Raw genomic sequence first — 27,469 nt, 5'->3', positions numbered from 1 at the left:
TGGTGATTTCATGGGGAGATACAGAGATAAAAAATATCAGGCATGTATGGTTCTTTTTCTTTCTTTCTTTCTTTCTTTTTCTTTTTTTGGTACTGAGGATTGAACCCAGGGGTGATCTACCACTGAACCACATCCCCAGCCCTTTTAATTTTTTATTTTGAGACAGGATCTTGCTAAGTTGCTGAGGTCAGCCTGCAAGTTGCGATACTCCTGCCTCAGCTTCTTTTCATCATTGGGGTAACCGGCTTGCACTACTGTGCCCTGCAGGTGTGTACTTTATTTGATGCATGTTAGCCCTCGATAAAGACATCCTTAGTGGATTTTCAGGACAGTGAAACTACTGTGTATGGTACTGTAATGGCAGATTCATGCCATGCATTTGTTCAAACCCATAAAACACACACCCAAGAGAACCCTAACGTCAGCTGTGGACTTCAGTTAACAATGGTGTCACTATCGGCTCATCAGTTATGACAAACGCAAGGTGTTTATGACTAAACCATTGAGGGTAGAGTGAGGGGGTGTGTAAACCATGAAACTGTTCTAAAAAAATAGAGTGTGTTGGGCTCAGATAGCTTACCTGGGTTCCATCTCCAGGGCAGAGGGAAAAAAAAAGTGTTTAAAAGATCCAGAGAGGCAAACCAGAGACAATATGGCAGCTCCAGATCATCAGGCCCAGAGGGTCCCTGGTGATGGGCTCGGCCATCCTCAATGTCCAATTTCTGTTTGGTGCTCCCAGCAGCTTCTCTTTGCCCATCCTCACATTTCTGTCCCACTTCTGTAAGGGCAGAGCCCAGTGATTGCACACATGTTCACATTCCACACTCCACCCACCTGAACTTCATAGCATAATTCCACTGAGGCACAGAGAAGTCTGGGAAAAGAGGCTGAGCCACCATGTTCCCAAGCTAAAAGACTATTATAAAAAAGCAAGCAGTTATTGGGCTATTATGCATGGAGATCAAGTGGGGAAAAAAAGAGTAGCCAAGTCTAAGGGGTTTTGCTGTCAATAGGAGCGGAGAAGGGGCAAGAGTTGGGGGGTTTAAAGGACAGTCAGTGTTGGGAGGGGGTGTTTGAACCTGTTTCAACAGCTTTTTCGGCTAATAGGAGTGATGCAGCGGGGATGGAAAATCAGATACAGATGGAGAGAATGCTCAAGTGGGTCATGGCGGTTGGAGGGGTGCCCAGTGGGAGGGGCCTGGGGCTGGGGCAGACAGATTGGGCAGTAGGGAACAAGATGGAAAACATTTTCTTCTGATGCTTTCCACCTGCTCAGTTAAAGATAAGAAAAAGTCCTCATCTGAGAGCAGGGACTAGAGTTGTTGTGAATGGTGTGACACCTTGGAGAGCCAGGGACAAAATGGACTCCCCAAAATCCCAGGGAAGGCTGTGTCTCCCTGTAGGCTCATTAAAAGTGCTTCAGGGAGGTCACTCCACCAGGGCACATCATGCTGCTTCCCTGAACCAGGGAATCAGGTTGATACTTCTAGGTGGCCTTGGTAGCTGTGTCATGTTGAATAGCAAAGAGAGACTGACTGGCCAATAAGCTGCAGGTCAAGGGACCAGAATTTTGGGACTCTGCTCCTGTGTCTACCAGCTTTGGGAATGGGGGCCCAACCATGATAAGAACCAAAGCTTGTCTCTGGGGCCCCAAGGGGTGGATAGCAAGGCCTGTCAGCCTAGGTGCACTTCCATCTCTGGAAGGTGCAGGGTCACATGCCTGAGCCACACGGGCCAGCTGGCAGGAGATCTGAACTGATTGCTGGGGCCTCCAAAGTGTGGGACACAGACAGACATAGGAAAGGAAGTGCTCAGTAAAATGACAAAAAGTTCTCTGCATTTCCAGGTTTTATTTGCCTGTTATAATTCTGATGTTTATGTACATATATATATATACTTTGTTTTTTTGAAGAGGGCTCATCAACAGACCAAGCAAGGCATACAGGGAGGCTGTAGCTGCTGGGCAGGGGCACAGCAGTGCTAGGAGAACCAATCTTTCCTTTTTTTTTTTCTTTTTTGTCTGTTTTTATTTTTTCTGGGGTGGGATCATCAAAGCTAATTGCTATAAAACCTAGAAACCACCTAGAGACTCAGACATCTGCCTACACACTAGTGGCATATGGGGAGAGGGCAAGGGTACAAACTTTCAAAGTCACGGTGTATGTACATTCCCAAGGTGGAGGGTGGGAGGAGGCTGAGGAAGAGAACTGGGGGTGGGCAGGGCTGCTAGGGGTAGAAGCTGGGCCGGTGGGCAGTGGGAGGAGGTGTGCCCGCCCCGGCAGTGACAGAGGCCACTTGGATGTTGTCTGGTGGGTACCGAAGGCAGCATGTGTATGGAGCTCCTGAAAGCCGGCCATGGCAGGAGGAGGGCATGTGGACCCAGTGTGCTATTGGGGGGCGGGGACTCCGGGCTCTCCAGATGGCCTCCCCTGCACCCATGGCCAGCTTGCCCAGTTCCTGTCCCAGTTGGAGCAAAGATGGCAAAGAAAAGGGAACAGATGGTGGGGACACCGAGTTCTGTCCCCAGTCAAGTGGCCAGGGAATGGCTGGAGGAGGGGGAGGTGCCAACCCTGCTCTAGAGAAGTCCCCACCACACCTGCCCCCAATCAGGGAGCAACAAGGATGGCTTCTCAGAGACCTTTCCAAGGCCATCCCTTCTTCCTCTCCCAAAAACCATGGCCTCTCTGCCCAAACAGGCTGGCAGGGGAGCACCCAAAGGTCCCTGACATGTGGGTGATCTGCCCCCAAGCTGGAGCAAAGCAGCGTGTGTCCAGGAAGGGGTGCAGCTGAGTTTTGGCAATAAAGTGGGGACCAGGCGGTAAGAAGGGGATTAGAGGCAGCGAGTTCCTCAACCCCAACTCAAGCTTCCCACAGGCCTATAGAAAGGAAGGGGCCTCGATCCCAATGTCAGTGGCACAGCACAGGTATTGGGCTGGGTGTCTTGGCCACTGGCTTTCCTGCACCTCTGGCCCACCTTGCCTCACTATTCTAGGGCCACAGCAGGGTTGATGGGGGAGGTGGCCCCTGAGCTGTCATTGCCTCCTGCTGCTTCCTTCTCTTTCTTGCCACTGTACTGGCCAATGAAGGAGCCATCCTCATTGAACTGGACGTCCACACTGCCCCCATAATCAGCCAGGCTGTCGTCACTGCCCAGGGGCTTGATGTCTCCGTTGAGAGAGGGCTGGCTGCTGCCAAAAGCCTTCTCCTCATTGTCACTGCAAGGTAGCGGGGAGGGTGCAAGTGAGAGTGCTGGGGAGGCCCTGACCCGGCAGGCAGCTCCAGGAGCTCATGCTGGACACACTCCCAGGAGGGCATGTTGCATACATGATACCAGGGGCCAGGCTTGGGTACTCCTAGGATCCTGGAGGCTGAAGGAGCCACTGGACACAGTCTGGTGGGGGATTCCCAGGGCCTGGTTCCTCACTTGTATGTACCCACTGCCAGGGACTCCCTTGAGGAGAGGGGCAGGTGGGAAGGTGACAGCCAGGCCTAGCAGCTGGGATGTTAGCTTGAGGTGGAACACCTGGGCATTCTGGCCTCACCCTGAAATGGGAACTGCTACGCCAGAGGGCTGGGGAATCAGAAGCTACCAGGGGACAATGGCACTCCTAGGCATGCACTGTCCATGGAAGGGGTCCCCTGTTGTTCCAGTGTGATAGTCCACCCTCACCACCCCACCTTACCTCTCCAGGGACCTGAAGTCACCCAGCAGCAGAGAAGAGAGAGAGAGAAGATCAGATACAAAAGGCAGATGGAGTTGGTGCCAGCCCCAGTCCTGCCCCTGGCTCACCTGTATTCGCCAAAGGTCTCATCTTTCATCGGCCGGGCCTCAGAGTCCACCTGGGTGTCCTCCTTGTCCTTTACTGAAGACACACAGAGAGGGGCCAGCTTTCTCTCCCACTCCAGACTGACCCTGGACTCTATGCCCCTCTGTGCCAAGTGCCTTCAGGGTGATCCTCTCAGCCCCAACCTGTGAGGAAGGTCACCCTGACCTGCTCCCACCATGCCCTGCTGACCTGACAGAAGCGGAGGGACACAGGGACTCGGGGAGGGCTTGTAGAAAGTACAAAGGGGCGAGGTGGGCCAAGACTCCTCTCACTGCCCCCACCCTCAACCTGTGTGGTTCAGGATTACCTGAGTATTTGCCGCCCTTGCTGCGCTTGATGAAACAGAGGATGAGCAAAATGAGGAGCAGGAGGATGATGGCACAGACGAAGCCGATGAACCAGCCCTCCATGGCAAAGTTATTGGAGGAGAATCTCACGGGGTCTGAGACAACAGAGCCCAGGCCTGGGGTGAGCTGGAGGTTCCAGGAAGCCAGTACAGCCCCTGGGCCCAAGCCAAGCCTCCAAGCCAGGGCCTTGTGCTCAGGCCCACTGGAGTTTCAGGAGGCCATCTAGGGCCAGGAGATGGGACAGGAAGCAGGCAGGAAGGCAGGAGGGCCCTCACTGAAGAGAGTACTAACAAGGGCATGGACCCAAGGGTACCCGGATTCTGGGAAGAGGGAAGGGAACCACGGAGTGGGGCCCAGCTGGTAGAGGGTAAATGTAGCCAACTGGGCAGCAGCACCGGCGACTCCCTGGCAGGCAGTGGTGGGTACCCGGTGCCTTACTGGTGCCATTGGTCTTCACAGCCATCTGGCGCAGGAGCACCTCCTCCTTCAGCAGGTGGATCTCATACTTGGTGTCAGGCTGCAAGTCCCACTGAGTGTAGGAGCTCTGGTTGTAGCTGACATATTGCCGTGGGGGATCAATGATAGCCTTTCCTTCTGTACAGACAGAGACCGTTCCATCAGGGGAAGCAGCAGAGCTGGGTGACCCCTCTGGGCCCTGAGCCCTGTCCCCTGCCCCTGCCCCAAGGGTCCTTGTGTTTACCTCTCAATGCTTTGAACTGGATGTGGAATCTGAAGTTGCACTGGCCTTCTTTGGGAACCCAGGAGATGACACTGTAGTTTTCACCTGCTGTGGCCGAGATGTTACCAAAATCTGGTACCCCTGTGGGGTGCAAAAGTGAGAAGAGAGTGGGGAGCCTGCCAGGTAGCCTAAAGGTCCACCCTTCTGGGCTCAGCTTCCAGCCAGGGCCTCATCAGACCCCTCTGCTGCCATGAAGACCAGCACCCAGCAGGCCCTGCCTCTGGCTCACCAGACAAGGTCATGGTGCCTCCTTCCCGCTCGATGGCCTCGCCAGGGCCTTCCTTCGTGGTTGCCTGAAGCTGGAAGTGGTACCGCAGGCCGGGGCTGAGGTTGGTCAGGTTGTGTGTCCGAAGCTCAGGGTCCGGAAGGTCAAAGGACAGCTGCTCCTTGTCTCCTGCATTCACTGCAGGGACGAATTAGGGTTGGATTTGCTGCCAGATATGCCCCCTCCCATGTCCCCTCAGCCTCCCTTCTGGATACAGTGCACGTACGGGGGTGGTACGAGAGCACATAGCCAGTGAGCACGCCATTGTGGCTGAGCGGGGGTTGCCAGTGCAGCAGCAGGCTGGTGTCTGACTGGCACTCCAGGTTCAATGCCTCAGGGTGGCCAGGTACTATAGGGCAGAGAAGAGTGGCAGATCCTCACCCATATCCAGGGAGAAGAGGCAGAGGATGGGAGTCTGAGGAGCCGGACTCACCTCCCTCTGGGGTACTGAAGGTCATCTCACTGGCAGGCCCCAATCCCCTCCCGTTAAAGGCCTGCACCTCTAGATGGTAGGAGCTGTAGGGCCTCAGGCCACTGAGGATGGCACTGGTGGTGTTAGCGGGTACTACCACATGGCTTTTGTGGACATGCCTCTTGCTGTGTTTCCTCTGGCTGCCCTCCCACCAGTATGTCACCTGCACAGGTGGAAGGAGACGTCATAGGGCAGAAGGCACCTGGCAGGCAGGGACTGCCAGTGCATGCCCCCTACCACCTCCATCAGGATCCTCTCCTCCCAACCCAAGGACTTTCAGGAGAGCTGCTGGCAGATGGCAGAACCCCACCCTCAATCCCGTCACTTCATCCTGGGGGATCTCCCTGTGTCCGTGCCTGGAACTCTTACATTGTATCCCCGGAGGTGACCCTTGACCTGGGCCAAGTCCACAGGCCACCATCTGACCAGCACAGTGCTTGAGTTGAGGATCTTGATGCCTTCCAGCTCAGGGCTTACCTGGGGGTCTGAAAACAGAGACTTGGAGAAGGCCACAGGCCCTCACCCAGGCTCTGAGGCCAGCCTAGAGCCCTTCCCCCACTGGGCAGATGGATTTGGATGCTATGTGAGGGGCAGTTCAATGAGGAGCAGTGTTTGCATGGTCTCAAGGTTGCTCCAAGGAGAAAATAGTTTAGTTACACAGAAAAACTCAAGAAAGGATTGACCAGGTGATCAAAGTTCAATTCTGCTCAAGTTCCAGATTCAAGGGAACATAAGAGGCAAGACAACTTGTACGTGAAATGCTGGGACCAGAAGTGTTGTGCATTTCATATCCTTTCAGAGTCTGGAGTATCTGTATATAGCTCATGGGATAACTTTGAGACGAGCTCTCTTGTGGTGCTGGGAAAGGAATCCGAGGTCTTAGTGCATGTTAGATGAGCACTCCACCACTGAGCTGCCTTATACACATAGAATGAAGGCAATTTTATACTATGATACTTTTAGTGAGTCTGTTTTGAGTAATCCATCACATGAGGTCACTTTTCCTCTTATGGAATTCAAAAAAAATCTTTTTTTCCTTGCTTAGGATCAGGCATTGAACCCATGGGTGCTTAAGCACTGAGTCACATCCTCAACCCTTTTTACCTTGAGACACAGTCTCGCTAAGTTGCTTAGGGCCTTGCTAAGTTGCTGAGGCTGGCTTTGAACTTGAGATTCTCCTGCCTCAGCCTCCTACATCACTGGAATTATAGGCTTGTGCCACCAAATCCAGCTAAAAACTTTTGAGTGATTTTGAAGCATTTCAGGTTTGGGGCTTTTGAATTTTTGGATTAGGAATGCTTGGCCTAAAATAGATCCCCGCACCAGAGGAAGGAATGCTATAAAATGCTATGACGGTTGATACAATTAGAATACTGACTGCCAACTACAGAAATGCATTGTATCAACATGAAATGTCTGGAATTTTATAACATCACTCTGCTTATGTAAAAGAATGTCCTTATTTGTAGGAATTCTGGACTTGAGAAGTGACAGGTAGGGGCTGGCACTGTGGGTGGGGAGTGAGCAGTGTATGTCCACACACTGAGATGCACAGAGGCTTGACACTGGGTGTTGGTGGGGCCCCACCAATACTCACAGTCCTCCCCGGAATAGCCAATGGTGACCTGGGGTTCAGGGCCCTTGCCCTGGCTGTTGACGGCCTGGACTTTGATCTCATAGGGCACAAAGGTGGATGTGTTGGACACCACCAAGAAGGGGTCGCTCACGGTCTGCTCCTGCCAGATCCCCCGTGTGTCCTGAGGACGCCATTGCACACGGTACTGGACCTGAGGGGCGTTCCAGTCCATCCATCGGAGTGGCTGGAGGGGGCCAGCAGAAAAGGAGCTGGTTGGTCAAGAGCTCCTGCCTTCTGTGCCCTGTCCTTTACCCATATAAACCTAGATGTCTCCAATCATTGGCTTCCTCCTTAATACAGTCCAGGGGCAGCAAATGCCTGGGTCCAAGCCTCATGTCCAGGGGTGAGTCAGTCCAGGGACCCTCACCTTCCATGTGATAACCATGTTGTTGGTCTCGTTTCCTTCCCCTTTCACATCCACAGGGTTCTTCTCTGGGGCTGGAAAATATTGTGATAACATATTAATGCTTCAGCTTCCTGCCGCAGACTATGAAGGCTAAGGCTGGGGACCAAGGACAAATGACCCATTCTTGTCCCCGAAGCAATGAGCCAGTGGCCTCAAGGTAGCACTCCCTCACTTCCCCTGGAAATTTGGAACCAGAAGAGCATGGGCATAACACCTGTCCAGGCCCTCCCTCCAGAATCTGGGACCGTAGCTCTTGATATCCCTTTTAGGGGGCCCAGAAGAGAGGGTGCTGCCTGAGCTCACCTGCCTCAGGTGTGACCACAGTCTCAGAAGTTGGGCTGGGTTCTCCAGGGCCATATTTATTGATGGCAGTTACCCTAAAGGTGTAGTGGACGTAGGGCGATAGCTTGAGGGTAGTAGAGGTCTGGTTTCCTGGCACCTTACCCAGACTATACCATTTCTCAGGTGCCATTTCCTTGTCCTCAAATTCAATGTCATACTCTGCAAAGAAGCGAACCAGCAATGATGTGTTCAGCATGTCACTTAGCAGAGAGTGTAGCGGAGGGGGTGCCCTGGATGGAGCCACAGCCCTAGGAAGAGGGGGGGACCCAAGCAATAGGGAGGGTTGGCAGGGGTGAAGGTGGGGGATCTCTTACTCTCAATGGGGGCATTGTGGTCTTCCGCGGGGCTCCAAGATAGGTGCACCTGGCTCTGCTTCAGCAAGTGACGATCAGACAGCTCCAGATGAGGCACAGGCCCAGGGCTCCCTGAAGGCAATAGAGGGTGAATTCTTTGGCCCCCTCAAGAGCCATGTACCATACTTTGAAAGGGCCAGCAACATGAGCCTGGGCCTCCTGGGCCTGGAGGCTGCACCCTCCAGTTCCCCCAGGCAACATACTTAGTACCATCCTAGGACTTACCGACCACCAAGAGCTGTGCCCTGCTCTCCACCTCATCCAGCTCTGTGCTTGCCACACAGCTATAGTTGCCCTGGTCACTGTAGTCCAGGCTGTGGATGATCAGGCGCCTATCATCTATGAAGTACCTGGGGAGGCAGCCGTGTTTGTCCTTGGTGCCCAGCAGTCACATCACTTCCCTGCCATCTGGGCCCCTCTCTTCACCCCTGCCTCCTTTTCCTTCTCCTGCCAGAACCTCTCCTTCTAAGCAGGAGGCTCACTGCACAGAGAGGGTCAGGAGTTCTGGAGTTGCTACTTTTCTCACTCTGCCCCCTTCCACCCAGTCCAGGTTGGGGTTGGACTCTCACTTGTCACTGTCCCCAAGTTCCTGAAGGTCTCGCCCATCCCCTCGCCAGGTGATGCTGGGCTGTAAGGAGGGGTCAAAGGTAGCCTGGCATGTGAATGTCACCCTTGAGCCTTTCTTCTCAATTGCACTCCGGGGCCCTTGCGTGATCTGCGTTGCTTCTGAGGGTGATAAAGTGGAGAGAGGGTCACTCTGATGTCCTTCAGAAACCGTGACCCTCCCTTCCTCTCAGAGTGCTGCCTTGTGGGAGCAACAGCAGACCTTTAACCTGCAGGTTAGCCACAATGGTCACATTGTTTTGGTCATTGGCAGCCTGGCAGAAGTAGCGTCCAGTGTCATTGGCCTGGAGGTCTCGGATGCCCAGGGTCCCATTGGCATAAGGGAAGAAGCGTTCATCCTGAAGCACGGTCGTGCCTTCCTCATCCAGCCTAGAGCAAGCGGGTGGGCCTGGCTTGTACCAACTGGCAGGGGCTCCCTGCCTGCCTGGGCTCCCGGGACAAGATAATGGCTTTAAAGGCTCCCCCTGGGATGAGGCACTTACCACTGGATACTGGGCACAGGAGCTCCAAAGGCCTTGCACAGCAGGTATGCAGTGCTGCCCTCCACCGCCATGTATGTCTGATTGTCTCCTGTCAGGATCTTGACTGGCAGCTCTGGGGGAGGAATAGCGTCAGGAGGTGGAGCAGGACCCGGCCACAGGCGTGATAGAAGCCATATCTCTCCACCCAGCATCCTCAGGCCCCCAGGAGCCCTGCACACTGGGCTTCCCTGCTCCGGGCTACCTCTCTGTACCTTCAGAAGCATTGTCCCCTCTGCCTCCATGGGCTCCATTCCAGCCATGCAAGTTTTACCAATTATTCGAGGCCCAGCTAGCAGTCTGCCTTTTCCTGAAACCCTTCCCAACCCATCCTCAAGTCTTTCCTCTTCAGACTGGTTGGAGTCACATTTTGCCCTGGGTGAATGCTCGGTTGTGGGGAAAAAACCCTGCCTTGCTATACTTTCCCCACAGCTGTTGCGAGGATGGAGAAGATAAGCCAGGGACACATCAGCTTCACACTGAGTCATTTTGGTGGGCTGCAGGGACAGACTGGGGGTTACAAGGCAAGGAAGTGAAGGTGGGTGGGTAGACTACATAGTTGGCTGGCACTCACGGACAACATAGATGTAGGCATTGGTTTGGAGGAGCCCATGCCGGTTGCGGGCCTCACACTGGGTCACCATTGTGTCACTGGGCTGCACGTTGCTCAGGATCAGGGCACCCTGCTCAATCCGGTATTTCTGGTCCATGGCCAACTCTGTGTGCAACCGATGGGGCCCCATGGGGCCAGGGTAAAGCACTGAGCTGCGCGGAGGTCCCCTTCCCCTTCCTTTTCCTCCCAACAGTCCCCAGGACTCACCCACCTCTCCCCTTCCCAAGGTCCTGCTCACCTTCTATAGGGATTCCATTGATTCTCCAAGTGACCTCTGGTTGAGGCCTGCCCTGGACTTGGCAGTCTAGGCGGGCAGTCTCTCCTGGCCCGTATAGACGGCTCTGGGGCTTATGCAGCCAGTATGGAGCAGCTTAAGAAGAAGGAGAGAAGTACCCTGAGCCCATAGCCTGCTGTTGTCCCTGGTGCACATCCTGCCTTCCCTAGTGACAGTGCATTGCCTGCCATCCTTGGAGGCCATTCTAGGGAGCCTATGGCAACTTGGGGATAGTATGCCTGGCAGAAGCCCGTACCCTCCACGGTGACATAGTAGGCGTGCCGGGCACTTCCTAGAGAATTCTCAGCCAAGCAGCGATACTCGCCGTCATCTTCCTCGCCCACATTCAGCAGTTGCAGGGTCTTGTTGTGGTTCTGGTAGCTGACACGGTCTGCTGGCATGGGGCTACTAGGGCGTAGCCACTTGATGGAAGGTGTGGGGCTGCCCAGGGCCATAGTGCAGAGAGGCCACAGGAGAAGAGAGGGGAGAGAGCACAAGGCCACTCAGCCCAGAGGTCCAAGCCCCTGCTGGGGCTGCCCAATCCCATCCCTCCTCTACCCCAGGCACCCAGACTCACAAGCCCTCAGCGATGCACTCCAGGACCAAGGGCTGCCCCTGCAAGGCCACCAGGTGGCTGCTGGAGTTGGTGGGAAAAAGGAGGCGTGGCTTCCTATCAATCATGCTGTTGGCTGCCAGGAGAAAGGGAGTAAGTGACCTGGAGTCACAAAGCTGGGGGACTCTGGATACCCCAGTGAGCCCCTGGACCTTGATTTCCTCCTCTGTTAAAAAGAATGTCCCATCTCTGCTCTTGCCACCTGGGAAGGGATCTGGGAAAGGTGGAGGCAGGAGCCAAATTGTCCTTGGGCAAGAATAGGGTTGTCAGATCCATCTATGGTGGAACATGTCAGGCCTGAAGGAGAGAGAGGAGTGGGGGGGGGGTCAGAGACTTTGAGACTCACTGGCCTTGACCCGGAGGTCAATGGGCTCCTTTTGAATGATGGTTCGGGTACCCGGGAAGTGGGCGTTGCAGATGTAGTCTGAGTGGTTGTCTGAGGTGAGCACATTGGCAAAGTAGAGGTTGCCATTCTGGCCCATGGTCACTCGTTCATCCTGTTTGATGTGCAAGATTTCTGTGGAGACGGCAAGGAAGTAGAGGTCAGGATTCTTGTCCAGGGGAAGATCCCTGACCAACACTCCAGCCCCAGGTCACAGCCCCTTGCTGGCACCCACTGCTGTTCATCCAGTAGATCCGCAGTGGCGCTGCACTGGGTGGGGGATTGCAGGGCAGAACAACTGACTCCCCTTCCTCCACCTCCACGGGCTTCACTGTCTCCTTTGGCCACTTGGGGGCACCTAGAAGGGATAGAGAGGCTGGCACTCTCCTCCTGGTCAAGATAATACAGGACAGGAGAAAGGATGGAGGGTTATCCTGGGGGCAGACATGGGGATGAGAGGGCCAGGCTGGGAGGAAGTTCACATAAAGGGAAGCAGAGACTTTGCGTCCTTTTTGGGCTCATGGTGGAGACCGGCACCCCATGGGGAGAAGAAATGAGCAGGAGGCTGGGTGACCATGAAGGGTTAACCCTCCACAATTCCTAGTTCTCCCTGCCCACCCAGAGGAAAGGACGAGGATGAGTGGGGGGAGGCTGAGTGCAATAATGGGGGAGGGGAGCCGTGGATGGATGCAGGAGTCACAGACCCTTCCATCATCCTGACATGGAAACCATGGCAACGGTTCCCAAGGTAACTGAAGGGGAGGAAAGGAGAGTGCTCAGGAGGCAGAAAACTCAGGGAGGATGGAATGTGAAGGAGAAACCTGAGGGAAGGGTGGCACAGATAAAGGCAGAGCATGGGATCAGGAAGGAGAGAGAGAGAGAGAGAAGCCAAGTCAGGGGTGCAGTGATGGACTCTAAGAGACCAAGTGGGAAAGCTGAGAGAGGAGGCACTAGATAAGTGGCAGAGATGGACAGGGATGACCTGAGAATGGTGGAGGAGGAAACGAGGACAAGTCCCTAAGCTTAAGTCAGGGAGTGACTCAGACAAGGCTGGCCACAGTGGGAAAAGGCAGGCACCAGGGCAATCACACTTCCCAACCCCCAGCCCACTGGCAGCCTGTGCTAGGTTGCACTGAGAAAGACTGAGAGAAGGAAGGGGACACAAGAGGAGCAGAAGTTCAGCAGATAAAGAAGGACAGGGTGAGGATGGTGGAGACTGCTAGAGAAAAAAGGAAGAGGCAATGGGACTTTCTGGGGCCACTCCTGTGCTAACCAACCAGCTGAGGGACAGTGACAGTGAGGGACAGAGCCCCATACCAGCTTGAAACCTGTCTGAAGATGCCTCTCAGGTACCCTAGCCCCTCCCTGGTCCCCAAAGTGCCTCGCACCCTCAGCCATGAGCTGGATCTCATGGGACATAGCAGTGCCCAGCTTATTGCTGGCAAAGCAGCGATAGACGCCCTGGAATCTCTGGGCAAAGCTGTTGTTGCCCGCGATGGTGAAGGAGCCAGAGTAGGGTGCCTCATGTACAGTCACACCCAGTTCCTCCTTAGGCTTGAAGTGGACTCCATCCTTTGTCCAGCGGAACCTGTGGGCAGAAAAGGGCTCAGAGGCCACAGGTCCTGGCACCAAGGACAGTGTTGGGACAGGCCAGAGGCAAGGGTGTGAATAGCCACAGGACCCCAAGGGATGGGCATGGAAACAAGGACTCAGGACTGTGGGGGAGGTCTCAGTGGCCCAGGGAGGTGTGAGGGCTGGAGGCAGAGACTGGTAGTCAACAACAGAGGCTCAGAGGGCAGGGACCACTCACTCCACTTCAGGTTTGCCTCTGGCCTCACACTTGAGGCTGATGTCATCTGTGGGGAAGACAACAAGGCGCCGTGGAGACTGTTCGGTGATGACAGGAGGCTCCATCACTGGGCACAGAATGAGGAAAGAGCTGGTCAACAAGATGTTGGGCTGGCATCACAGCCTCTGCACCTGCCATATGGTAAGGGAAGCAGGGTCTGGGACCCTTAGGGAGCCCATGGCCATGGAGGGAGAGAGGGGAAGAACCAAAGAGAAGCTTATGGGAAGCAAAAAGAGGGAGACAAGAGACACAAAAATAAATGTAGAAAGAGGAACAGAAAGAAGGTAGCAACAAAAGTTATAAAGAAATACGAGAGAGAGAGAGAGAGAGAGAGAGAGAGAGAGAGAGAGAGAGAGAGAGAGATATGAAAGACAGAGGAAACAAAAACCAAAGGCACAGAAACCAAGGACAACCCCTGTCAGGGAGGAACAGAAACAGCAAGAGGGACAGAAATGTCAGTAGAGGCAGAGACAGCAAACAGCAAGATACCAGTGAGAGGGTGAGGAGGCTGAGAGGAGCCTCTGGATTGAAATAGCAGGAGTGAGGACTGACAAGCCAGAAGAAACCAAGACACCCAGCACAGCACAGGGCACACAGGGAGAGCTGAGCCCAAGGCCCCTCCTCTCTCTGTCCTTGGACACACTCCCAACCCTCCTCCAACTTACCATGGTGTCCTTCATCTAAGAAATCCAAGCAGCAAGGGAGAGAAGGGAGGAGAATGCTGAGAGATAGCTCCAATAGGACCTAAGGCTAAGGAGGTGAGATCCAGCAGACCCCAGGGATGAGGAAGGAGCAGGGAGGAGGCTATGGTGCTGGGATGCAGCAGTGGAAGGGGACAGTCTGAGGCAGAACAATGCCCAGGGAGAGGCTCCTCTGACAGAGACACAGGTATATTGGTACAGGGGGACAGAAATTCTTGCCTTTAAAAATAATAGTTCTTGAAGCCCCCTGGCAAGGCCTTCTACGGCCTGCAGAGTGGATCCCTACCACACCCAGGATGCCTGGAAAGGCTGAGAGACACACAGCCCACAGCTAGGGCACCCTCCCCTGCTCCAGCCCACTTCCCTCCTAATCCAATTAGCACAGCGCAGTGTTTTCAATTACCCAGACCCAGCCTCCAGAGCCCAACAGCCCCTCCCCCTCCAAACCCTCCCAAAGGCCCTAATGCATCTGAGTCTCCATAGCCTGCAGGGCTGGAGCCAACCCTCCTTCTCTCTCCTACCATACTCCCAGCTGGCCACTAAATTCCCTGGGGCAGAGGCCAGAGCAAGTGCCCTAGTCCCAGGACTCAGCAAAGCAGAGGCAGGGAGGGAGGAAGGGAAGGAAGGAATGGGGAGGGCAGTCAGAACAGGGGAATAGTGGATCAGCTCTGAAAGCTTTGTCTTTGCAGAAGACCTCAGTGTAAGGGACCCCAAAAGAGAGGAGGGGGCTCCCCAGGGACACTGCAGAGGGCCCTGAGCTAAGGAGAGGCCAGTGTAGGCAACCTGAGAGCAAGACAACGATGAGGACCACAAGATGGGGGAAATCAGCTCTTTGGAAAAAGAAGGAAAAGAGACAAAGGGGCTGGCATGGCTGGAAAGACAGGTTCTAATAGGGAGGCACCACAGCTGCCCTGTATATAACATCAGGGTCAGTGCCCAGGGCAGCCTTGGACTTGCTGTGATCTTTGGCCTACTTCTCTCTCCCCACTGCCATCTTTCTGTTAAATTCTCCTTTCTGTTAAATTCTCCCGCCCCTGCCACATATAGACACACTCAAGTAAGATGCTCACCCATCAGGTGGAAGGGCAGGCTAATACCCAGGATAAGGCCCTGGCATTTCAGACCTGGAGGCAGGCCTGAAAAGCAACTGAGAAAAGGCAGGGAAGGAAGGAAAACCAGTACATGTGTATGAATGCAAAAGTGGGGTCTGGGCATGTATGTGGATGTCCTGGAATGTGTGTATTGCAGTAGGTTTTTTCCAGTATCCATTTGTGTGTATGTATATGGCTAGGCCTTACCTGAATATGTCTTCAGATCTGCCTATGTGTGGCTGAATTTCAGGGTATAGTGTTGTGTCTATATCCACTGCCATGTCTGTGTAGATGATGCTCCTTTGTGTGTAACAAACCTCACTTGTTTGTGTTTTTGTTGATGTGGTCTCTCAGAGTCCTGCCCCTTTCACACGTCTGCCTGATGGGAACAAGTGTCTGGCTCATCTGACTCATGTGTCCCACGAGCCCCTCTTTATCTCCTCCAAACTCTCCATGGTCCCTGATGCCAGGCACCTCCCAAGCCTATCTCTCTCAGCCCCTGTCCCATTCCTGGCAGACTTTCTTACCCCTGCTCCCCAGCTGGTCTCTCCATGTCCAGGCTAGAGACAAAAGTAGCAAAGTGAGGTAGGGAAGGGATTGGAGCCTGGGAACTCAAGATCCACAGGTGCCCTCACACATGACACTGTGAAATACCCTCCAAATGCTTTTTTATTATTATTATATTTGCTTACACTCAGAAAAAAATCACAGTGGTAACACCCTACATAAAAGTATGTACACACATTCAGCTTCATACATTCACACAATCCACTACAATCAAATGTAACAGTCAAATACCTCCAGACCCTCACAAACCTGACCAATAAAATAACAATTATAGTAACTTCCAAACTTACCCACATAAGAAACCAAAATCACATTCACAAATATTCAATTTAGTCACAACTGCACACACAGATATTTGGTCTGTCCAACTCATAAGCATGCACAAGTACTCACAACTCTACAACCAACCACACTGCAGTACCCACACCCCTACCTGTGACCTCTCCAAACAAATAGTATAATCATACACACTTGCTCCAGCAGCCCCACCCCATGCCCTCCAAATAACTATAAATAAAAAAGGATCCATAAGGTTGTTGGGCAGGGACCTGTTGTATTCAACGTGCCTTTTCCTGTCTCAGTTCAGAGACAGGGCTATCAAATGTCCAAGGAAAGAGCTGGTTGGGAATACCTAGTTTAGAAACAGTAGCAAGACTTGAATGCAGGCCTTGAACAAGCTAGCTGAAAACTCGGGAGTGTCCCATTTTTCTGGTCCCCACACCCCTGGGGTGTGAGGTGGGTGGAAGTAGAAGAGTCAGAGTTGAGTGGGAAGGGGTGGGATAGGCTGAGGGTGAGCGCCAAGGAGGCTGACAGCAGCCCCGTGTCCAGACCGCTATCCGTGGTGCTGAAACCGCAGAAGGCCACCGTGCCTATCCGCGGTGCTCACACCCTCCATGCTTTCTGCCCTTTTTTCCAGAGGTACTCAGTGTCTTGGGCACCTCCTGCTTACACGGCACCCAGGAAAGGAGGGGTGAGGGTCCAGAAGGAAGAGAAGGTAAAGGATAAAGAGGGACCCACCACAGTGGAAGGGAGGGCTGAGGCTCCCTCCAGCTACTCACATTCGTCGGGGATCTGGATGAGCAGGCAGGGGCTACAGAAGAGGAGAGGCCACACGTACCACAGCGCCACGACCATCTTCCCGGTGGCGCTGGCAGCTTGGCGAGGCACAGGCCGGCGGCTCAACTCACGCTCCGGCCAGAGGGAAGGGGGGGCTGGTGGGCGGCTTGAGGCGAGAGCTGCGGGTGGAGGCACTGGGAGAAGGAAGGAGGAAAGGGCACGGTGGGAAAGGAGAGAGCGAGAAGGATGGGATGGACGTTAGTGACTAACATCTGGGCGAGCCCAGGCTCCTGGCCCGCCCCCAGCCCCGCCCCCACCCGTTGGCTTCCCAGTTCTTCTCCCGCACCTTGGAAGGAGAAAGCTGAGACAGCCTTGGCTTGGCCTGCAGGTTGCTTTTCATACCCTTCTTACTCTGCAGTTTCCCTGCCAGCTGCTTCCCCAGAATCAACTTGTTGCCCCAATCAGCTTCCCTGTGCATACCACCTAGCAATTCTGTGCACACCATCCACATGTGTCTCTCGATGTGCCTGTGCACAGGTGTCCATGCAAATATGTGTGGATGCGGATCTGCATGTGGAGAAGACAAATATGCACATCCGTATTTATGTGGCTGCATGTGCACATGCATGAGAACCTGTGTCTTCTCTGGGAGGGGAGTGCACTCATGAACGGCATGTGTTGGCATGTCTATCTGAGGGAATCAACACACAGGTCTGGTGTGTGTGTTGTGTGCCTTCTTGTATGTCTTTATGTATCTGTGGGTGATGAATCACCATGTCTGCTATCTCTGTGTGCACATATAAGCACGTGTGCACATGTGTAGAAAAGAGCTCTTCTGTAGTCCCATTCCTGTGGCTTTCAGAGTCAACTGATCCCTGGGTGCTATTTGTACCTAAAATCTGACAGGGGGGTTGGGAATTGGGATAGACCAAGAGAGCAAATGCACCCAAGATGGCTACATTTCACAGAACAGGCTCAGGAAAAAGAAGAAAAAATGGAGAAGGAAGTCTGCCCCTTGGGGAATCAGTGAAAGAGTGGGGGGGAAGAGGAAAGTACTTCCCTGCTGCTCCAGTTCCCTCAGGGGAAACAGGGGTGTCTATAGCCTCTTCACTTCCAGATGTTCCAGGCCAGGGTCAGGGCAGGGGTCAGGGAAAGCTCTGGGACATTTTTACAAGACAGTGTTTCTGACACCTCTCAAGTGTCTGGCAGTTCTAGCTTCTGGGCCTTTTGCTGAGTCTTCAGACCTCAACTGCTAGATGTATCTACCCTAAGTCCAAGAAACACCAGACACAGCCACATTTCACCTGCATGAAATGGGCCCAAAACTCAGGTCCAGGAGTGGGGGACTCTCTGAAAATGAACAGAAGAGGAAACAGATTCCCAAGAGGACAGGCTATTTTAATTCCACAATAAGAGGAAGGGATATGAAAAGAAACCAGTGTGATTAAAGTGTGGGAGAGGCTGGAACAGAGAGCTGAGAGGCCAGAGCACTGGTCTGGATGCTGTCACCAAAGCCATATTGTAATCTCCCATGTGCCCAGCCAGGACCTTAACCAAACGAAGAACCGAGCCTCATCTAAAACACCAAGAGGAGAATGCCACGCCAAGGTATCTGGATTCTAGCAAGAGGCAACAAGGAGCCACAAATCATTTTTGTGTAACAGGGGGATGACCCAAGAAGAGTGATGACTGTAGTATATTGCTTGCAGACTGGGCAGGGAAGACAGATGGTAGAGTGGCAGTCAGCTTGAAGCTCTCGGACTTCCCCAGCCAGAGCTGGTAAGTGTGGTGGAAAAGCACCAGGATGGTGTAGAGACCAAGAGAATGACGTGGAGTAGGAAGTGGTGCAGGGGTGGCCAATTCTCCACCTGCAAGAGCTGAGCTGGGGCCGGAAGAGAGGAGAACAGTGGATCTGTTCTACTAACACCTCCCCCTACAGAGCCCATGCAATCAGGGCCAGCCCCAAGTGGCCTTGGCCTTGACTTCAAGGCCTGTAGGAAGCAGTAGGAGATACAGATCAGAGAGTAGGCGATCAAACAGCAGCCTTGGGAGCTCTGAGCACTGGTCTTATAAGGGGGAGGGGAGGAAAACTGGAGCAAGGGGAAACTCAAAGAAGGACCCTTTTGCCTGTGAGGAGGCTTTGATGCTGTGTGTGGAACTGATGGTGTTTGCCATTATAGTTCCTCCATTTGTCCTCCAAATCGAGGTTCCCAGAATGATGTTTGGCATGTATACTGGGGTATATGCAGGGCAAGCACAATATCCCCAACCCCATGACCCCTACTCTGCCTCCTCCTGGCCACATCTCAACTCCAGCCTCTTTTCCAGTGTCCTGGTATTTATCACCCCACTTGCTACTGCCCTAGGTACTCAGAAACAGGCAAGAAGGAGCCAGAAGGTTGAGAGGCCCCTGACAGCTGGGAGGGGGCTCCCCCTCCTCCCCTCTCACTGCTGCTGGTTCTCTGATCTCTCACCACTGCTCAGGCAATTACAGAGCAAGCTAAGGTTGTTAGCTCAGCAGGGCCCGACTCCCCATCAGCACCACCACCGAGGGCAAAGGAGCAGAGGAGGGGAGTGGAGTATTCCACAGATGGAGCCAAGGCCCCATTTGCCAAGGGTGACAGACAGAGTGAGAAACAGGCAGGAGGGAGCAGGAGAGGCTGGGAAGTGGGGCCAGGAAGAGGAGACAAAGACAGCCATTGGAAGACCCTAATTAGCAAGAGATGACCAAGATAGAGATATTCAGCTAGAGGCCCAGTTGGTGGGGAAATGGAAAGAAAAGGAAAAAAAGAGTACAAAGGTGAGAGACAGCTGCAGAAAGCACCACTGAGAAATGGCAGAATGAGCAAGAAGAGTGAGAGGTGGGCGTGTGCACGCAAGCGCACACAAGCCCACGTCTGCTCTGCTTGAGCAGGCGAATGGAGCCTCAGCAGCTTCCTTGTCCCCAGGGGGTGTGCCTGGCAAGGGGCAGGGAATAAGGGAAGATGAGCCTGGATGGGTGGAGAGGAACTTCTCTGGCTTGGAGGTCAGGCTGGAGAGACAAGCAGGGCGGAATAGACAGAGAGTGGACCAAGCTGTGCGCTGGAGCCAGAGAGACAAACAAAGCCCCGCAGCGAAAGAGCAGCAAGTCCCTGCCCACTTGTGGCACTGGGGCAAGAGGATAGTTGTTAAGACAAGATGAATGACCCACTGCTTGGACCCGCAAGCACTAGAGAACAGGTGGAGGTTCCTGCAGGGAGGAGGGGTGGAGGAGGGAAAAGCACCCAGAGGATCTCAGTAGATCCTTCCAAGATTGCTGTCTGTGTGTGAAGTAAGCAGCCGCCTGGCTGGGGGAGGTGCATTCACAGGCACAACAGTCAGTGTGTGAGTCTGTGCGTGCATGCACATGCGCTGACTGTGCACCAACCACTGTGCAGGGGGAGTGCAAAACAAAGGTGCAGCTGCTCCTGAGTGGGTCCAGCCTAAAACCTATCCACCCTGCCTCATGTGGGGGTCCTGTTCACAGGCAGAACTGGGTAGGCAGGGAGAAAGGGCGTGGCAGGCATTGAGGGGGACAAGGCCAGGAGATGAGGTTCTGGACCACAAAGCCTAAAGGAAGGTCTGTGGGAAGCCTCACAGGAACCCCAGCCCAGCCCCACTCTGGTCTCACTGTACCCTAGGTCCCTAGGAGGTCCTCTCTACATTGCCAGCCTCAGTCTGAGTTGAAGCCAGTGCCAGGGAGGGACCTGGGAAGTCCTAGAGCCTGGCTGAGACCTGACACAGCTGCTTCCTTCCCTGAATGAGCCAGTGGGTGCTTGTGCACGTGGGCACACACGTGCGCACACACACACCAGGAACCTCCAGGGTGTCTTGTGTGTGCACACAACACACATGCCTGCTAGCATCCTAGTCTTGCTGGGGTGCCTTCTCAAAGAAGCAGCAAGAAGGCCATCAAGAGCAGAGCAAAGAATTTCCAGGCTCTCCTGCCTGATGTCTATCAGGAATGGCAGAGCCTGGTAACCTACTGGGTCAGAGTAGGGCCAGGAATGGTGGCTCAGAGCCTTGAGGGTCAGAGTGTGGGTGGCAGGTCTCTATGCTCAGGCCGGCCAGCACACAAGGGGAGGGACGTGTGGCAGACTTTGTGCCTGTCAGTGTGGACATAAAGATGTAGGTGTCACCTACATCCCATGTACTGTGTCCCTTTAAGACTCCCCCTCACTCTCCCCCCCAGGCTGTGGCTGGTGGGTTTCTATGGTGATGGAGCTGCTAGCAGAGGTGGGAGCCTTGCTGTAAGTAACCTATTGAGTTGTTTAGATAATAAATGGAGGAGGCTGCTCAAGGGAGCCCCCACAGGTACCTGGGGGCCCAGAAATCTTACACTGCTGCTTGGTCCTCTGTGCTCTGCCTTACCCCTCCCTAAGGAAAGAGAGTGTGTCTCAGCCCAACTCAGCTCATCCCACCCCCCACCTTATCCGCGCCTGAGGCTTCCGTCTCCAAGGCAACTACAGCTCACCTGTAAAGGACCATTCTCCTTAAAGGATGAGGAGGGGGCAGAGGGAGGTTAACTCTTTGTGTCTTTGTGGAGAAGGAAGGAAGGATTCTCAACACAAGCTGACTCCACCCTATACCTCTCCCACCTTGATCTCAGTCAGCTCTATTTTCTTAAATAAACTGAGGGATAGCACTGACCACATATGAGGGGTCCTGAGCCAGTATTTTTACACACATCAACTCATTTCATCCTCATTATCTCCCATTTCTACCCATGGAAACTAGGACCCAGAACTGAACTGTGTCCTAGGTTGCAGAGCCATGACTGGTGCTCACCAGGGGTGGTTGCTCAGAGAGGTTGGAGGCTCCTGAATCTAACCAATCTACTCTGGGGTCAGGTGACCTCCCAGGACTATGGCATTCTGATATGTGCCTGTTTGGGTCCCAGGGGACCAGGGACCTGGATACGGAAGAGCTCTAAGCCATCCTGGCCCCTGGGGATGGGCCCATTTGCTAGGCAGATGACAGGCAAATGTCCAGGGAAGGGAGTGAAATCTTAGAAGAGAGGCCATGCAGAAGTAGGATGTGACCAACATCACGTCTCAGCACAGAACAGAAACCTGACCCCAAACAACCTATCCATACCTTGGCTGGGGTCCTCCTCAGCTTGAGGCTCTGTGGGGCTTCACAGGACACCACCCCATTCAAGTACTCAGTCCAAAATAAGGCAAAATCCTTTTCTTATTGGGTTTGGAGACAGGCTGGGTTTCTTTCTTTGTTTTGTTTTGTTTTATTTTATTTTGTTGCAGTAATGGGATTAGATCCAGGGATGCTCTACCACCAAGCCACATCCCAAGCCCATTTTTATTTATTTATTTGTTTATTTATTTTGGTACTGGGAATCAAACCCAGGGATGCTTAACCACTGAGCTACATCCCCAGCCCTTTTAATTTTTTTTATTTTGAGACAGGGTCTCACAAAGTTACTGAGGGCCTTGCTAAGTTGCTGGGGCTGTCTTCAAGCTTATGATCCTCCTGCCTCAGCCTCCCATTGCTGAAATTACAGGCATGCACCACACTTTTGGCCATTTTTATTTCTTATTATGAGACAGGGCCTTGCTAAGTTGCTGAGGCTAACCTTGAACTTGTGATCCTCCTGTGTCAGCTTCCCAAAATGCTGGGATTAAAAGCAATGCACTACTATTCCCAGCCAGGCTGGATTTCTTGATCCCCTCTCCTGCTATCCAGCATCTTGGCCTGCTGTGACCTCTTTCTTGTAACCAAAGGCTCCAGAGTCTCCTCACAAAGAGGTCTCCACTACCTGGAAGACCTCTTTCCAGCCAGAGCTTAGGGACAGCAATGGCTCCATTACTGTGCTGAAGGGGAGACTAAGACCCAGCAGGGGCTAGGGCTTACCCAGCCTCCCAATGAACCAAGGAACAAGGCTGAAGCCTTCCAGAGCACTAGAAGGCAGAACCACAAGGCAACAATTGGTATCAGGGTTCCACTCACTCTGGGCTTCCTAACCTAACATTAGAGGAGCCTTCTAGGGCCACGCCAGAGGAGACCATGTGTATCCAGCTCCTGGGGCTATAACAGGTAGGTAGTACAGAGAAGACATCAAGCAAAGGTGGCAAGCAGAGCAGCAGCCAAGCCTGTGTCACCTGGCTTAAGTATGTTGGGGGAAGGGTGCATGGAATGGCTTAGACACCGCCAGGCCCCACTGGGCCCCTCGGGGCTCCCTACTCCCAAAGGGTTAAAGGGCAGAAGGAACACAGGAAGCCTGGGGGTGGACAATGGAGCCTCTGTCCTCCCCAAGGCCTTGACATTCCTAAGGCATGAACGCAGATAGCTGAGGAGGGGGCCTAAGAGAACATCTCTCTCCACTGAAGCCATAAGCCCAGGCTGGCCACAGACTCTGTCCCTATATGATACAGTGCTGCATGTCAGCCATTGCGGCCACCACCCTTGGCCCCACCCCTTCCCAGCACAGGCCTAAGAGGGACTCTGAGGGGAATCCATGTGGGCACATGAGGATGTATGTGCTCTCTCAACAACAGACACAAATACAAATGTGCACATGTAACCCAACATGTGACCCCAACACAGGCAAACAGGAATGATGCAGTCACACTCAGATACACAGGTGACCAGATACAGGAGCCCCACACATGCAGATAAGAATACTGGAGGGCCTTACACACCCACACACATGTGCATGCACATGCGTGCATGCGTGCACACACACACACACACACACACACACAAGCCCAAAGCCTCCCATGCAAACCTCTGGACTGGGGCTGCCCTCCCCCACCTCTGCCTGGCACTGGGGTCTTTAGACTGGAGTGCTGGGGAGGGAGGGGGCTTCTGGATGCAGTCCCCATCTTCAAGCTCCATCCTCAGACTGATATTGAGATGGACAGGCCCAGAAGTCTCCCTCGGACAAGTGCATAAAGCCCAGGATGATGCCACCCTCCTGCCCCACCCAATCTCTGGCTTATATGTTGCCCCTGCTAGGTTTGGGGCCAGAGACTGGCTGGTGTAAGCTGCCGAGCAGAGAAACAGTGGCTCTGCAGCTCTCTGACCTGGAAGGGCAAGCTCCTGAGGCCTTGGGTGGGGGGCAGTGGACAAAGAAAAGCTTCCAGAAAGCCCAGCAGACCAGATCCTCCCCCTTGCAAAGGAGCTCCCCGCCCTCCCCGGCTCCTCCCTCTCCCTCCAACCACAGCCTTTAGGAAGCCACAAAGACCCTGTTGATATTTGGGGAGCAGGCAGGCTGGGCTGGCTATTCCCCTCAATCCTTATCTGATTGGTAGCCACCAGGTGCCCACATCCACCCTCCAGGTCAGATGAGGCCCCATGGGGGGCCTGGGCCCAATCCAGGGATATGGAGCTGTAGGACATTTGACGGGGCAGCAGAGCAATCAACCCCAGTGCTGGGACTCACAGCTCAATGCCAACCGCAGGGCTATCAAGGGCCCCTGAGAGAGGGAGGGGCTTTAGGGGAGGCAGGTAGCAGAGCAGAGAGTAGAAGAAAAACAAAAAAGGAATCAGAGAGACAGCAATGAGCTGGGAGGGGAAGGGGTGGGGCAGGTGAGGCAGAGGGAGGGGTACAGAGCAAGAAGGGGAAAGGTGAGAGTGTGAGGTGGAACTAAGGGTTCAGGAAAAGCAGAGGAGGGTTCCAAGATGGCCATTAGAACAAGTGGAGATGAAAGTCTGCAGGGCCTGGGGGCTGCTAAGGGCCTGGTCCACATGGCCCCACCCAGACTTCCCAATCACAGGAACAGAGGACAGGGCAGAGACTGCAGCCAGCTTGGGACAATACAGCAGGCAATTAGACCGTCAGCCTTCCCTAATGTCTAAAGCATAGGGTGGGGTCCTCACTTATATCCATCCACATGGGACCCCACCTCTACTCTACATTCTCCCCAGGAAGATGCTGTCCTAGAGCTAGCCCAGTGCTGCTGGCCATGACTGGCTGGACTTAGCCACTACAAGGCCACATCACCCTCAGTTCTCAGAAGACCCACCCAGTTGCAGCCATTTCAAATGGTCCAAGTGCTGGGTGTGGTGATGTACACCCATAATCCGGGTAACTAGGGAGGTTGCGGGAAGAAGATGACAAGTTTGAGGCTAGCCGCAGCAACTTAGGGAGACCCTAAGCAACTTAGGAAGACCTCATCTCAAAATTAAAAAACAAAAAGGGCTGGGGACATAGCTCAGTGGTAAAATTCCCCTGGGTTCAATTCCCGGTTCCAAAAATAAATAAATAAAATAAAAATCAAGTGGTAACAGGAACCATTTCCCTTGAAAGAGACCTTGGAGATGAATGAGTCTGCCTCTCATTTGATAGCCAAAAAGCTGAAGCTCAAAGTGGGTAAGGGATGGGGAAGGGGTGGGGAAGGGGTGGGGAATGGCCAATATGGCACATACTGGGCTGTCATTTTAACACTCCCCAGCCAGTGGTGGCCAGGTGCCTGCCACGCAAAGTGCCTGGCCCTAGAGGGAAGGAGTATAGACTTGGTGGAGCCCAACTGGGGAGCACATCTGGCCACCCTTGTTACCCAGAATAGCCTTCAGACAAGGCCCTCCCTCACTGTGTCTTTTTCCCTTCAAACAATCATAAAGAAAAAAAAGTGAATCACCATCTCATGTGGACAGAACAGTGTTGGTCCAGCCCATTATTGGCTCTTCTGTGGGCAGCCAGGAACCTGGCCCAAGTAGGCTACTTGGCAGTGAGACACTTCCCAGCAAATGACTGCCCACCCATGATTACTCAGTTCTCAGAAAGGAGGTGTCTGTCACCCTGAGAGCAGCCTCACCAGTGGCAACAGGGCATGAGATTCCACCACCTCTGGGTGTTGTATGCCTTCATGATGCTCTGCAGCGGGTTGGGCGCTGGGCATCGGAGGAGGGAGCCCCTTGGGAGTGGGTGAGAGCAAACCAGGGAGGCTGGGGAGTGCCAAACGTGTTTCCCTCTTGATGATCAGATCACCAGCAATTCTTAATTTCTTTTGTTCTTTTCTGTATATTTCAAGTGTACTACAATAAGATGAATTACTTTGGGGGTCACCCTACACACATACACAAACATAAATAAATATGGAGAGAAAGAAACATTGGGATGCAGCAAAGAAAAATGGTCAGGAGCCAGGGAGGTGGGGAGGTTCCAGTCCTAATTCAAGCCCTGGCACCAACTTGCCATGCGGTCACAGACAGGCAAGGGTCCCCAAAGGCTCAGACCCCGTGAGTGAGAACACATAGGTACCCTATGGGTGGTGTGCCAGGAGAGAGGCTGGGCTGGGCCAAGTTCCCCCACCTGCAGCACGGAGCCCATCAGAGGTGAGAAGCCCTGGCTAGGCCCCCTGCCTTAGCCACCCCACAGGGGACCGGAAAAATGGGGCTTGGCAGCAGTTCCCATGGGAAGAAGGGTTGGTAGGGCTTATTCACCATCAGGGCCATGTGAGTCAGCAGAGATAGCACTAGGATGCCAGAAGCCCCTACCCTTAGGGCAGTGTTAACCAGGAGCAGGGCATCTACCTGGAGGGAGTGCCAGGCCCCCACTCTTTGGGGCTGACAGATGGTGGGCTTGCCTCCCGAGACAGGCAGTGATGGGTGGGGGCTCCAGATACCCTGCAAAGGGCAGCAGATTGCACTTGGTGTTCTTTGCAATCTCTGTCAACCAAGACACCCTAAAATTCTGATCTAGGAAGGAGGAAATAGGAATTGCAGACCCCTCCCATAATGGAAGAGAGGGAAGACTTGGAAAGGAGCAAAAGACCTGCAATAGGCAGGGACAGGGCCCAAGCATCTTGCTTTCCAGAAGTCCCTGGCCCTGAACAGTGAGGCCCTCCCTCCCTCACCCCTACCTGATGGACCATCATTCTACACCCTGCACATGGGAGGTACATCATGGAGCGCCCAAACACACCTCACCCAGTGCACCCATTATTGGCCACGGAGACTGTGGAAAAGGCTCCCTACGCGCGCTGCGCCTCCAGGGAGGAGGCGCCTCCAGGGAGGAGACCCTGGTTCTGCGCAAATTTTGAGGGGAATCCCAGCTAGAATTTAGAGAGAACAAAGCCCCCTCCCCACTTTGGGGCGGGGGAGGGGAACGCTGGCACTGCCTAGCCCTGTTCCCTCTCCTCCATTGCAAGAGCAGCTTAATCCAATTTCCCCGACCCTATCGTACTGGAGGCTGGATTTTTGGTCAAACAGGTCGCTAGAAAGGGGATGAGGGATAGCCACGCCCAGAACCACACCCCAAGGCGATCGATGGCGGGGCAGTCGACCCTTTTCTCGCTTCCCTTCCCACACACGCACACACCCAAAGGGACATGCCAACTTCAGCCCCACCATCCCATACAGACCTTGCCTGACCACCGCTTCCCCGTGCCCCTCTTCAGGTGCACATTTTGGGCGCCGCCTAGGTACCCCTCACCTGTCGGGCTCAAGCACCCGGTGTCCTACCCCGCCCTGCTCCAGTCCTCAGTGCCAGGAGCCAGGTGCCCAGCATGGGTGGGGCTCCGGCTGCACAGCCGGTTACAGCGGCCAGGGTGGCACTCCCTCCTCTCTCTCCCGGGCAGGGCCGGGGCTAGACGCAGGGGAGCGCAGGGGGTCGCAGTCGCGGCCGAAGCGCTAGGACAGGCCCGTCCGTCTTACCTGCGCTGCTGCCACCCCTCCGGGTGCCGGTCCAGCCTCCGAACACGCCGGCTTCGGACCCGCCGCCCGAGCGGTCTGCGAAGTCGATGCCGATGCTGCAGCGGCGGCGGCGGCGGCGGGCGGGGGTGGGGCGGGGCGGGCGTGCGCGGAGAGGAGGGGGAG

The 27,469-nt window shown here is 54.1% G+C and overlaps 1 protein-coding gene across 5 annotated transcripts; it reads right to left on the bottom strand.

The window, feature by feature from the left end:
• Positions 1–1,830: 1,830 nt before the first annotated feature.
• On the bottom strand, positions 1,831–27,464 carry L1cam (L1 cell adhesion molecule). Of its 5 annotated transcripts, none has more exons than XM_078034050.1 (28): positions 27,308–27,464; positions 16,678–16,869; positions 13,926–13,940; positions 13,222–13,327; positions 12,800–12,999; positions 11,647–11,769; positions 11,376–11,546; positions 10,994–11,105; positions 10,673–10,857; positions 10,381–10,512; positions 10,104–10,247; positions 9,494–9,605; positions 9,214–9,380; positions 8,957–9,113; positions 8,613–8,737; positions 8,349–8,459; positions 7,996–8,193; positions 7,654–7,724; positions 7,248–7,470; positions 6,020–6,135; positions 5,612–5,813; positions 5,405–5,527; positions 5,143–5,316; positions 4,875–4,994; positions 4,601–4,768; positions 4,135–4,269; positions 3,791–3,863; positions 1,831–3,215 (listed from the first exon to the last, which is right to left on the bottom strand). In XM_078034050.1, the coding sequence occupies exons 2-28, from the start codon at positions 16,751–16,753 to the stop codon at positions 2,984–2,986; spliced, it is 3,771 nt and encodes a 1,256-aa protein (XP_077890176.1). In that variant the 5' UTR covers positions 16,754–16,869; positions 27,308–27,464; the 3' UTR covers positions 1,831–2,983. The 5 variants fall into 5 exon arrangements, with proteins under 5 accessions (XP_077890176.1, XP_077890177.1, XP_077890178.1 ...); XM_078034051.1 differs by having other exon boundaries at positions 4,613–4,768; XM_078034054.1 differs by lacking the exon at positions 1,831–3,215 and adding an exon at positions 3,222–3,695.
• Positions 27,465–27,469: the final 5 nt, after the last annotated feature.

The sequence above is a fragment of the Ictidomys tridecemlineatus genome, chromosome X (assembly GCF_052094955.1).
Source record: "Ictidomys tridecemlineatus isolate mIctTri1 chromosome X, mIctTri1.hap1, whole genome shotgun sequence".
In the NCBI taxonomy this organism is placed as follows: domain Eukaryota; kingdom Metazoa; phylum Chordata; class Mammalia; order Rodentia; family Sciuridae; genus Ictidomys; species Ictidomys tridecemlineatus.
This window is presented reverse-complemented; position numbering and strand designations above follow the sequence as displayed.

What these genes read in the sequence shown, in the direction of transcription:
- L1cam (XM_078034050.1), bottom strand. Translation starts at nt 16,753, where the DNA reads ATGGTCGTGGCGCTGTGGTACGTGTGGCCTCTCCTCTTCTGTAGCCCC. An exon ending in GAACTTGGGGACAGTGACAA is followed by an intron (nt 8,738 to 8,956) that starts GTGAGAGTCCAA and finishes CTGCCTCCCCAG; the next exon opens with GTACTTCATAGATGATAGGC. An exon ending in CTTCAGTACCCCAGAGGGAG is followed by an intron (nt 5,528 to 5,611) that starts GTGAGTCCGGCT and finishes TCTGCCCTATAG; the next exon opens with TACCTGGCCACCCTGAGGCA.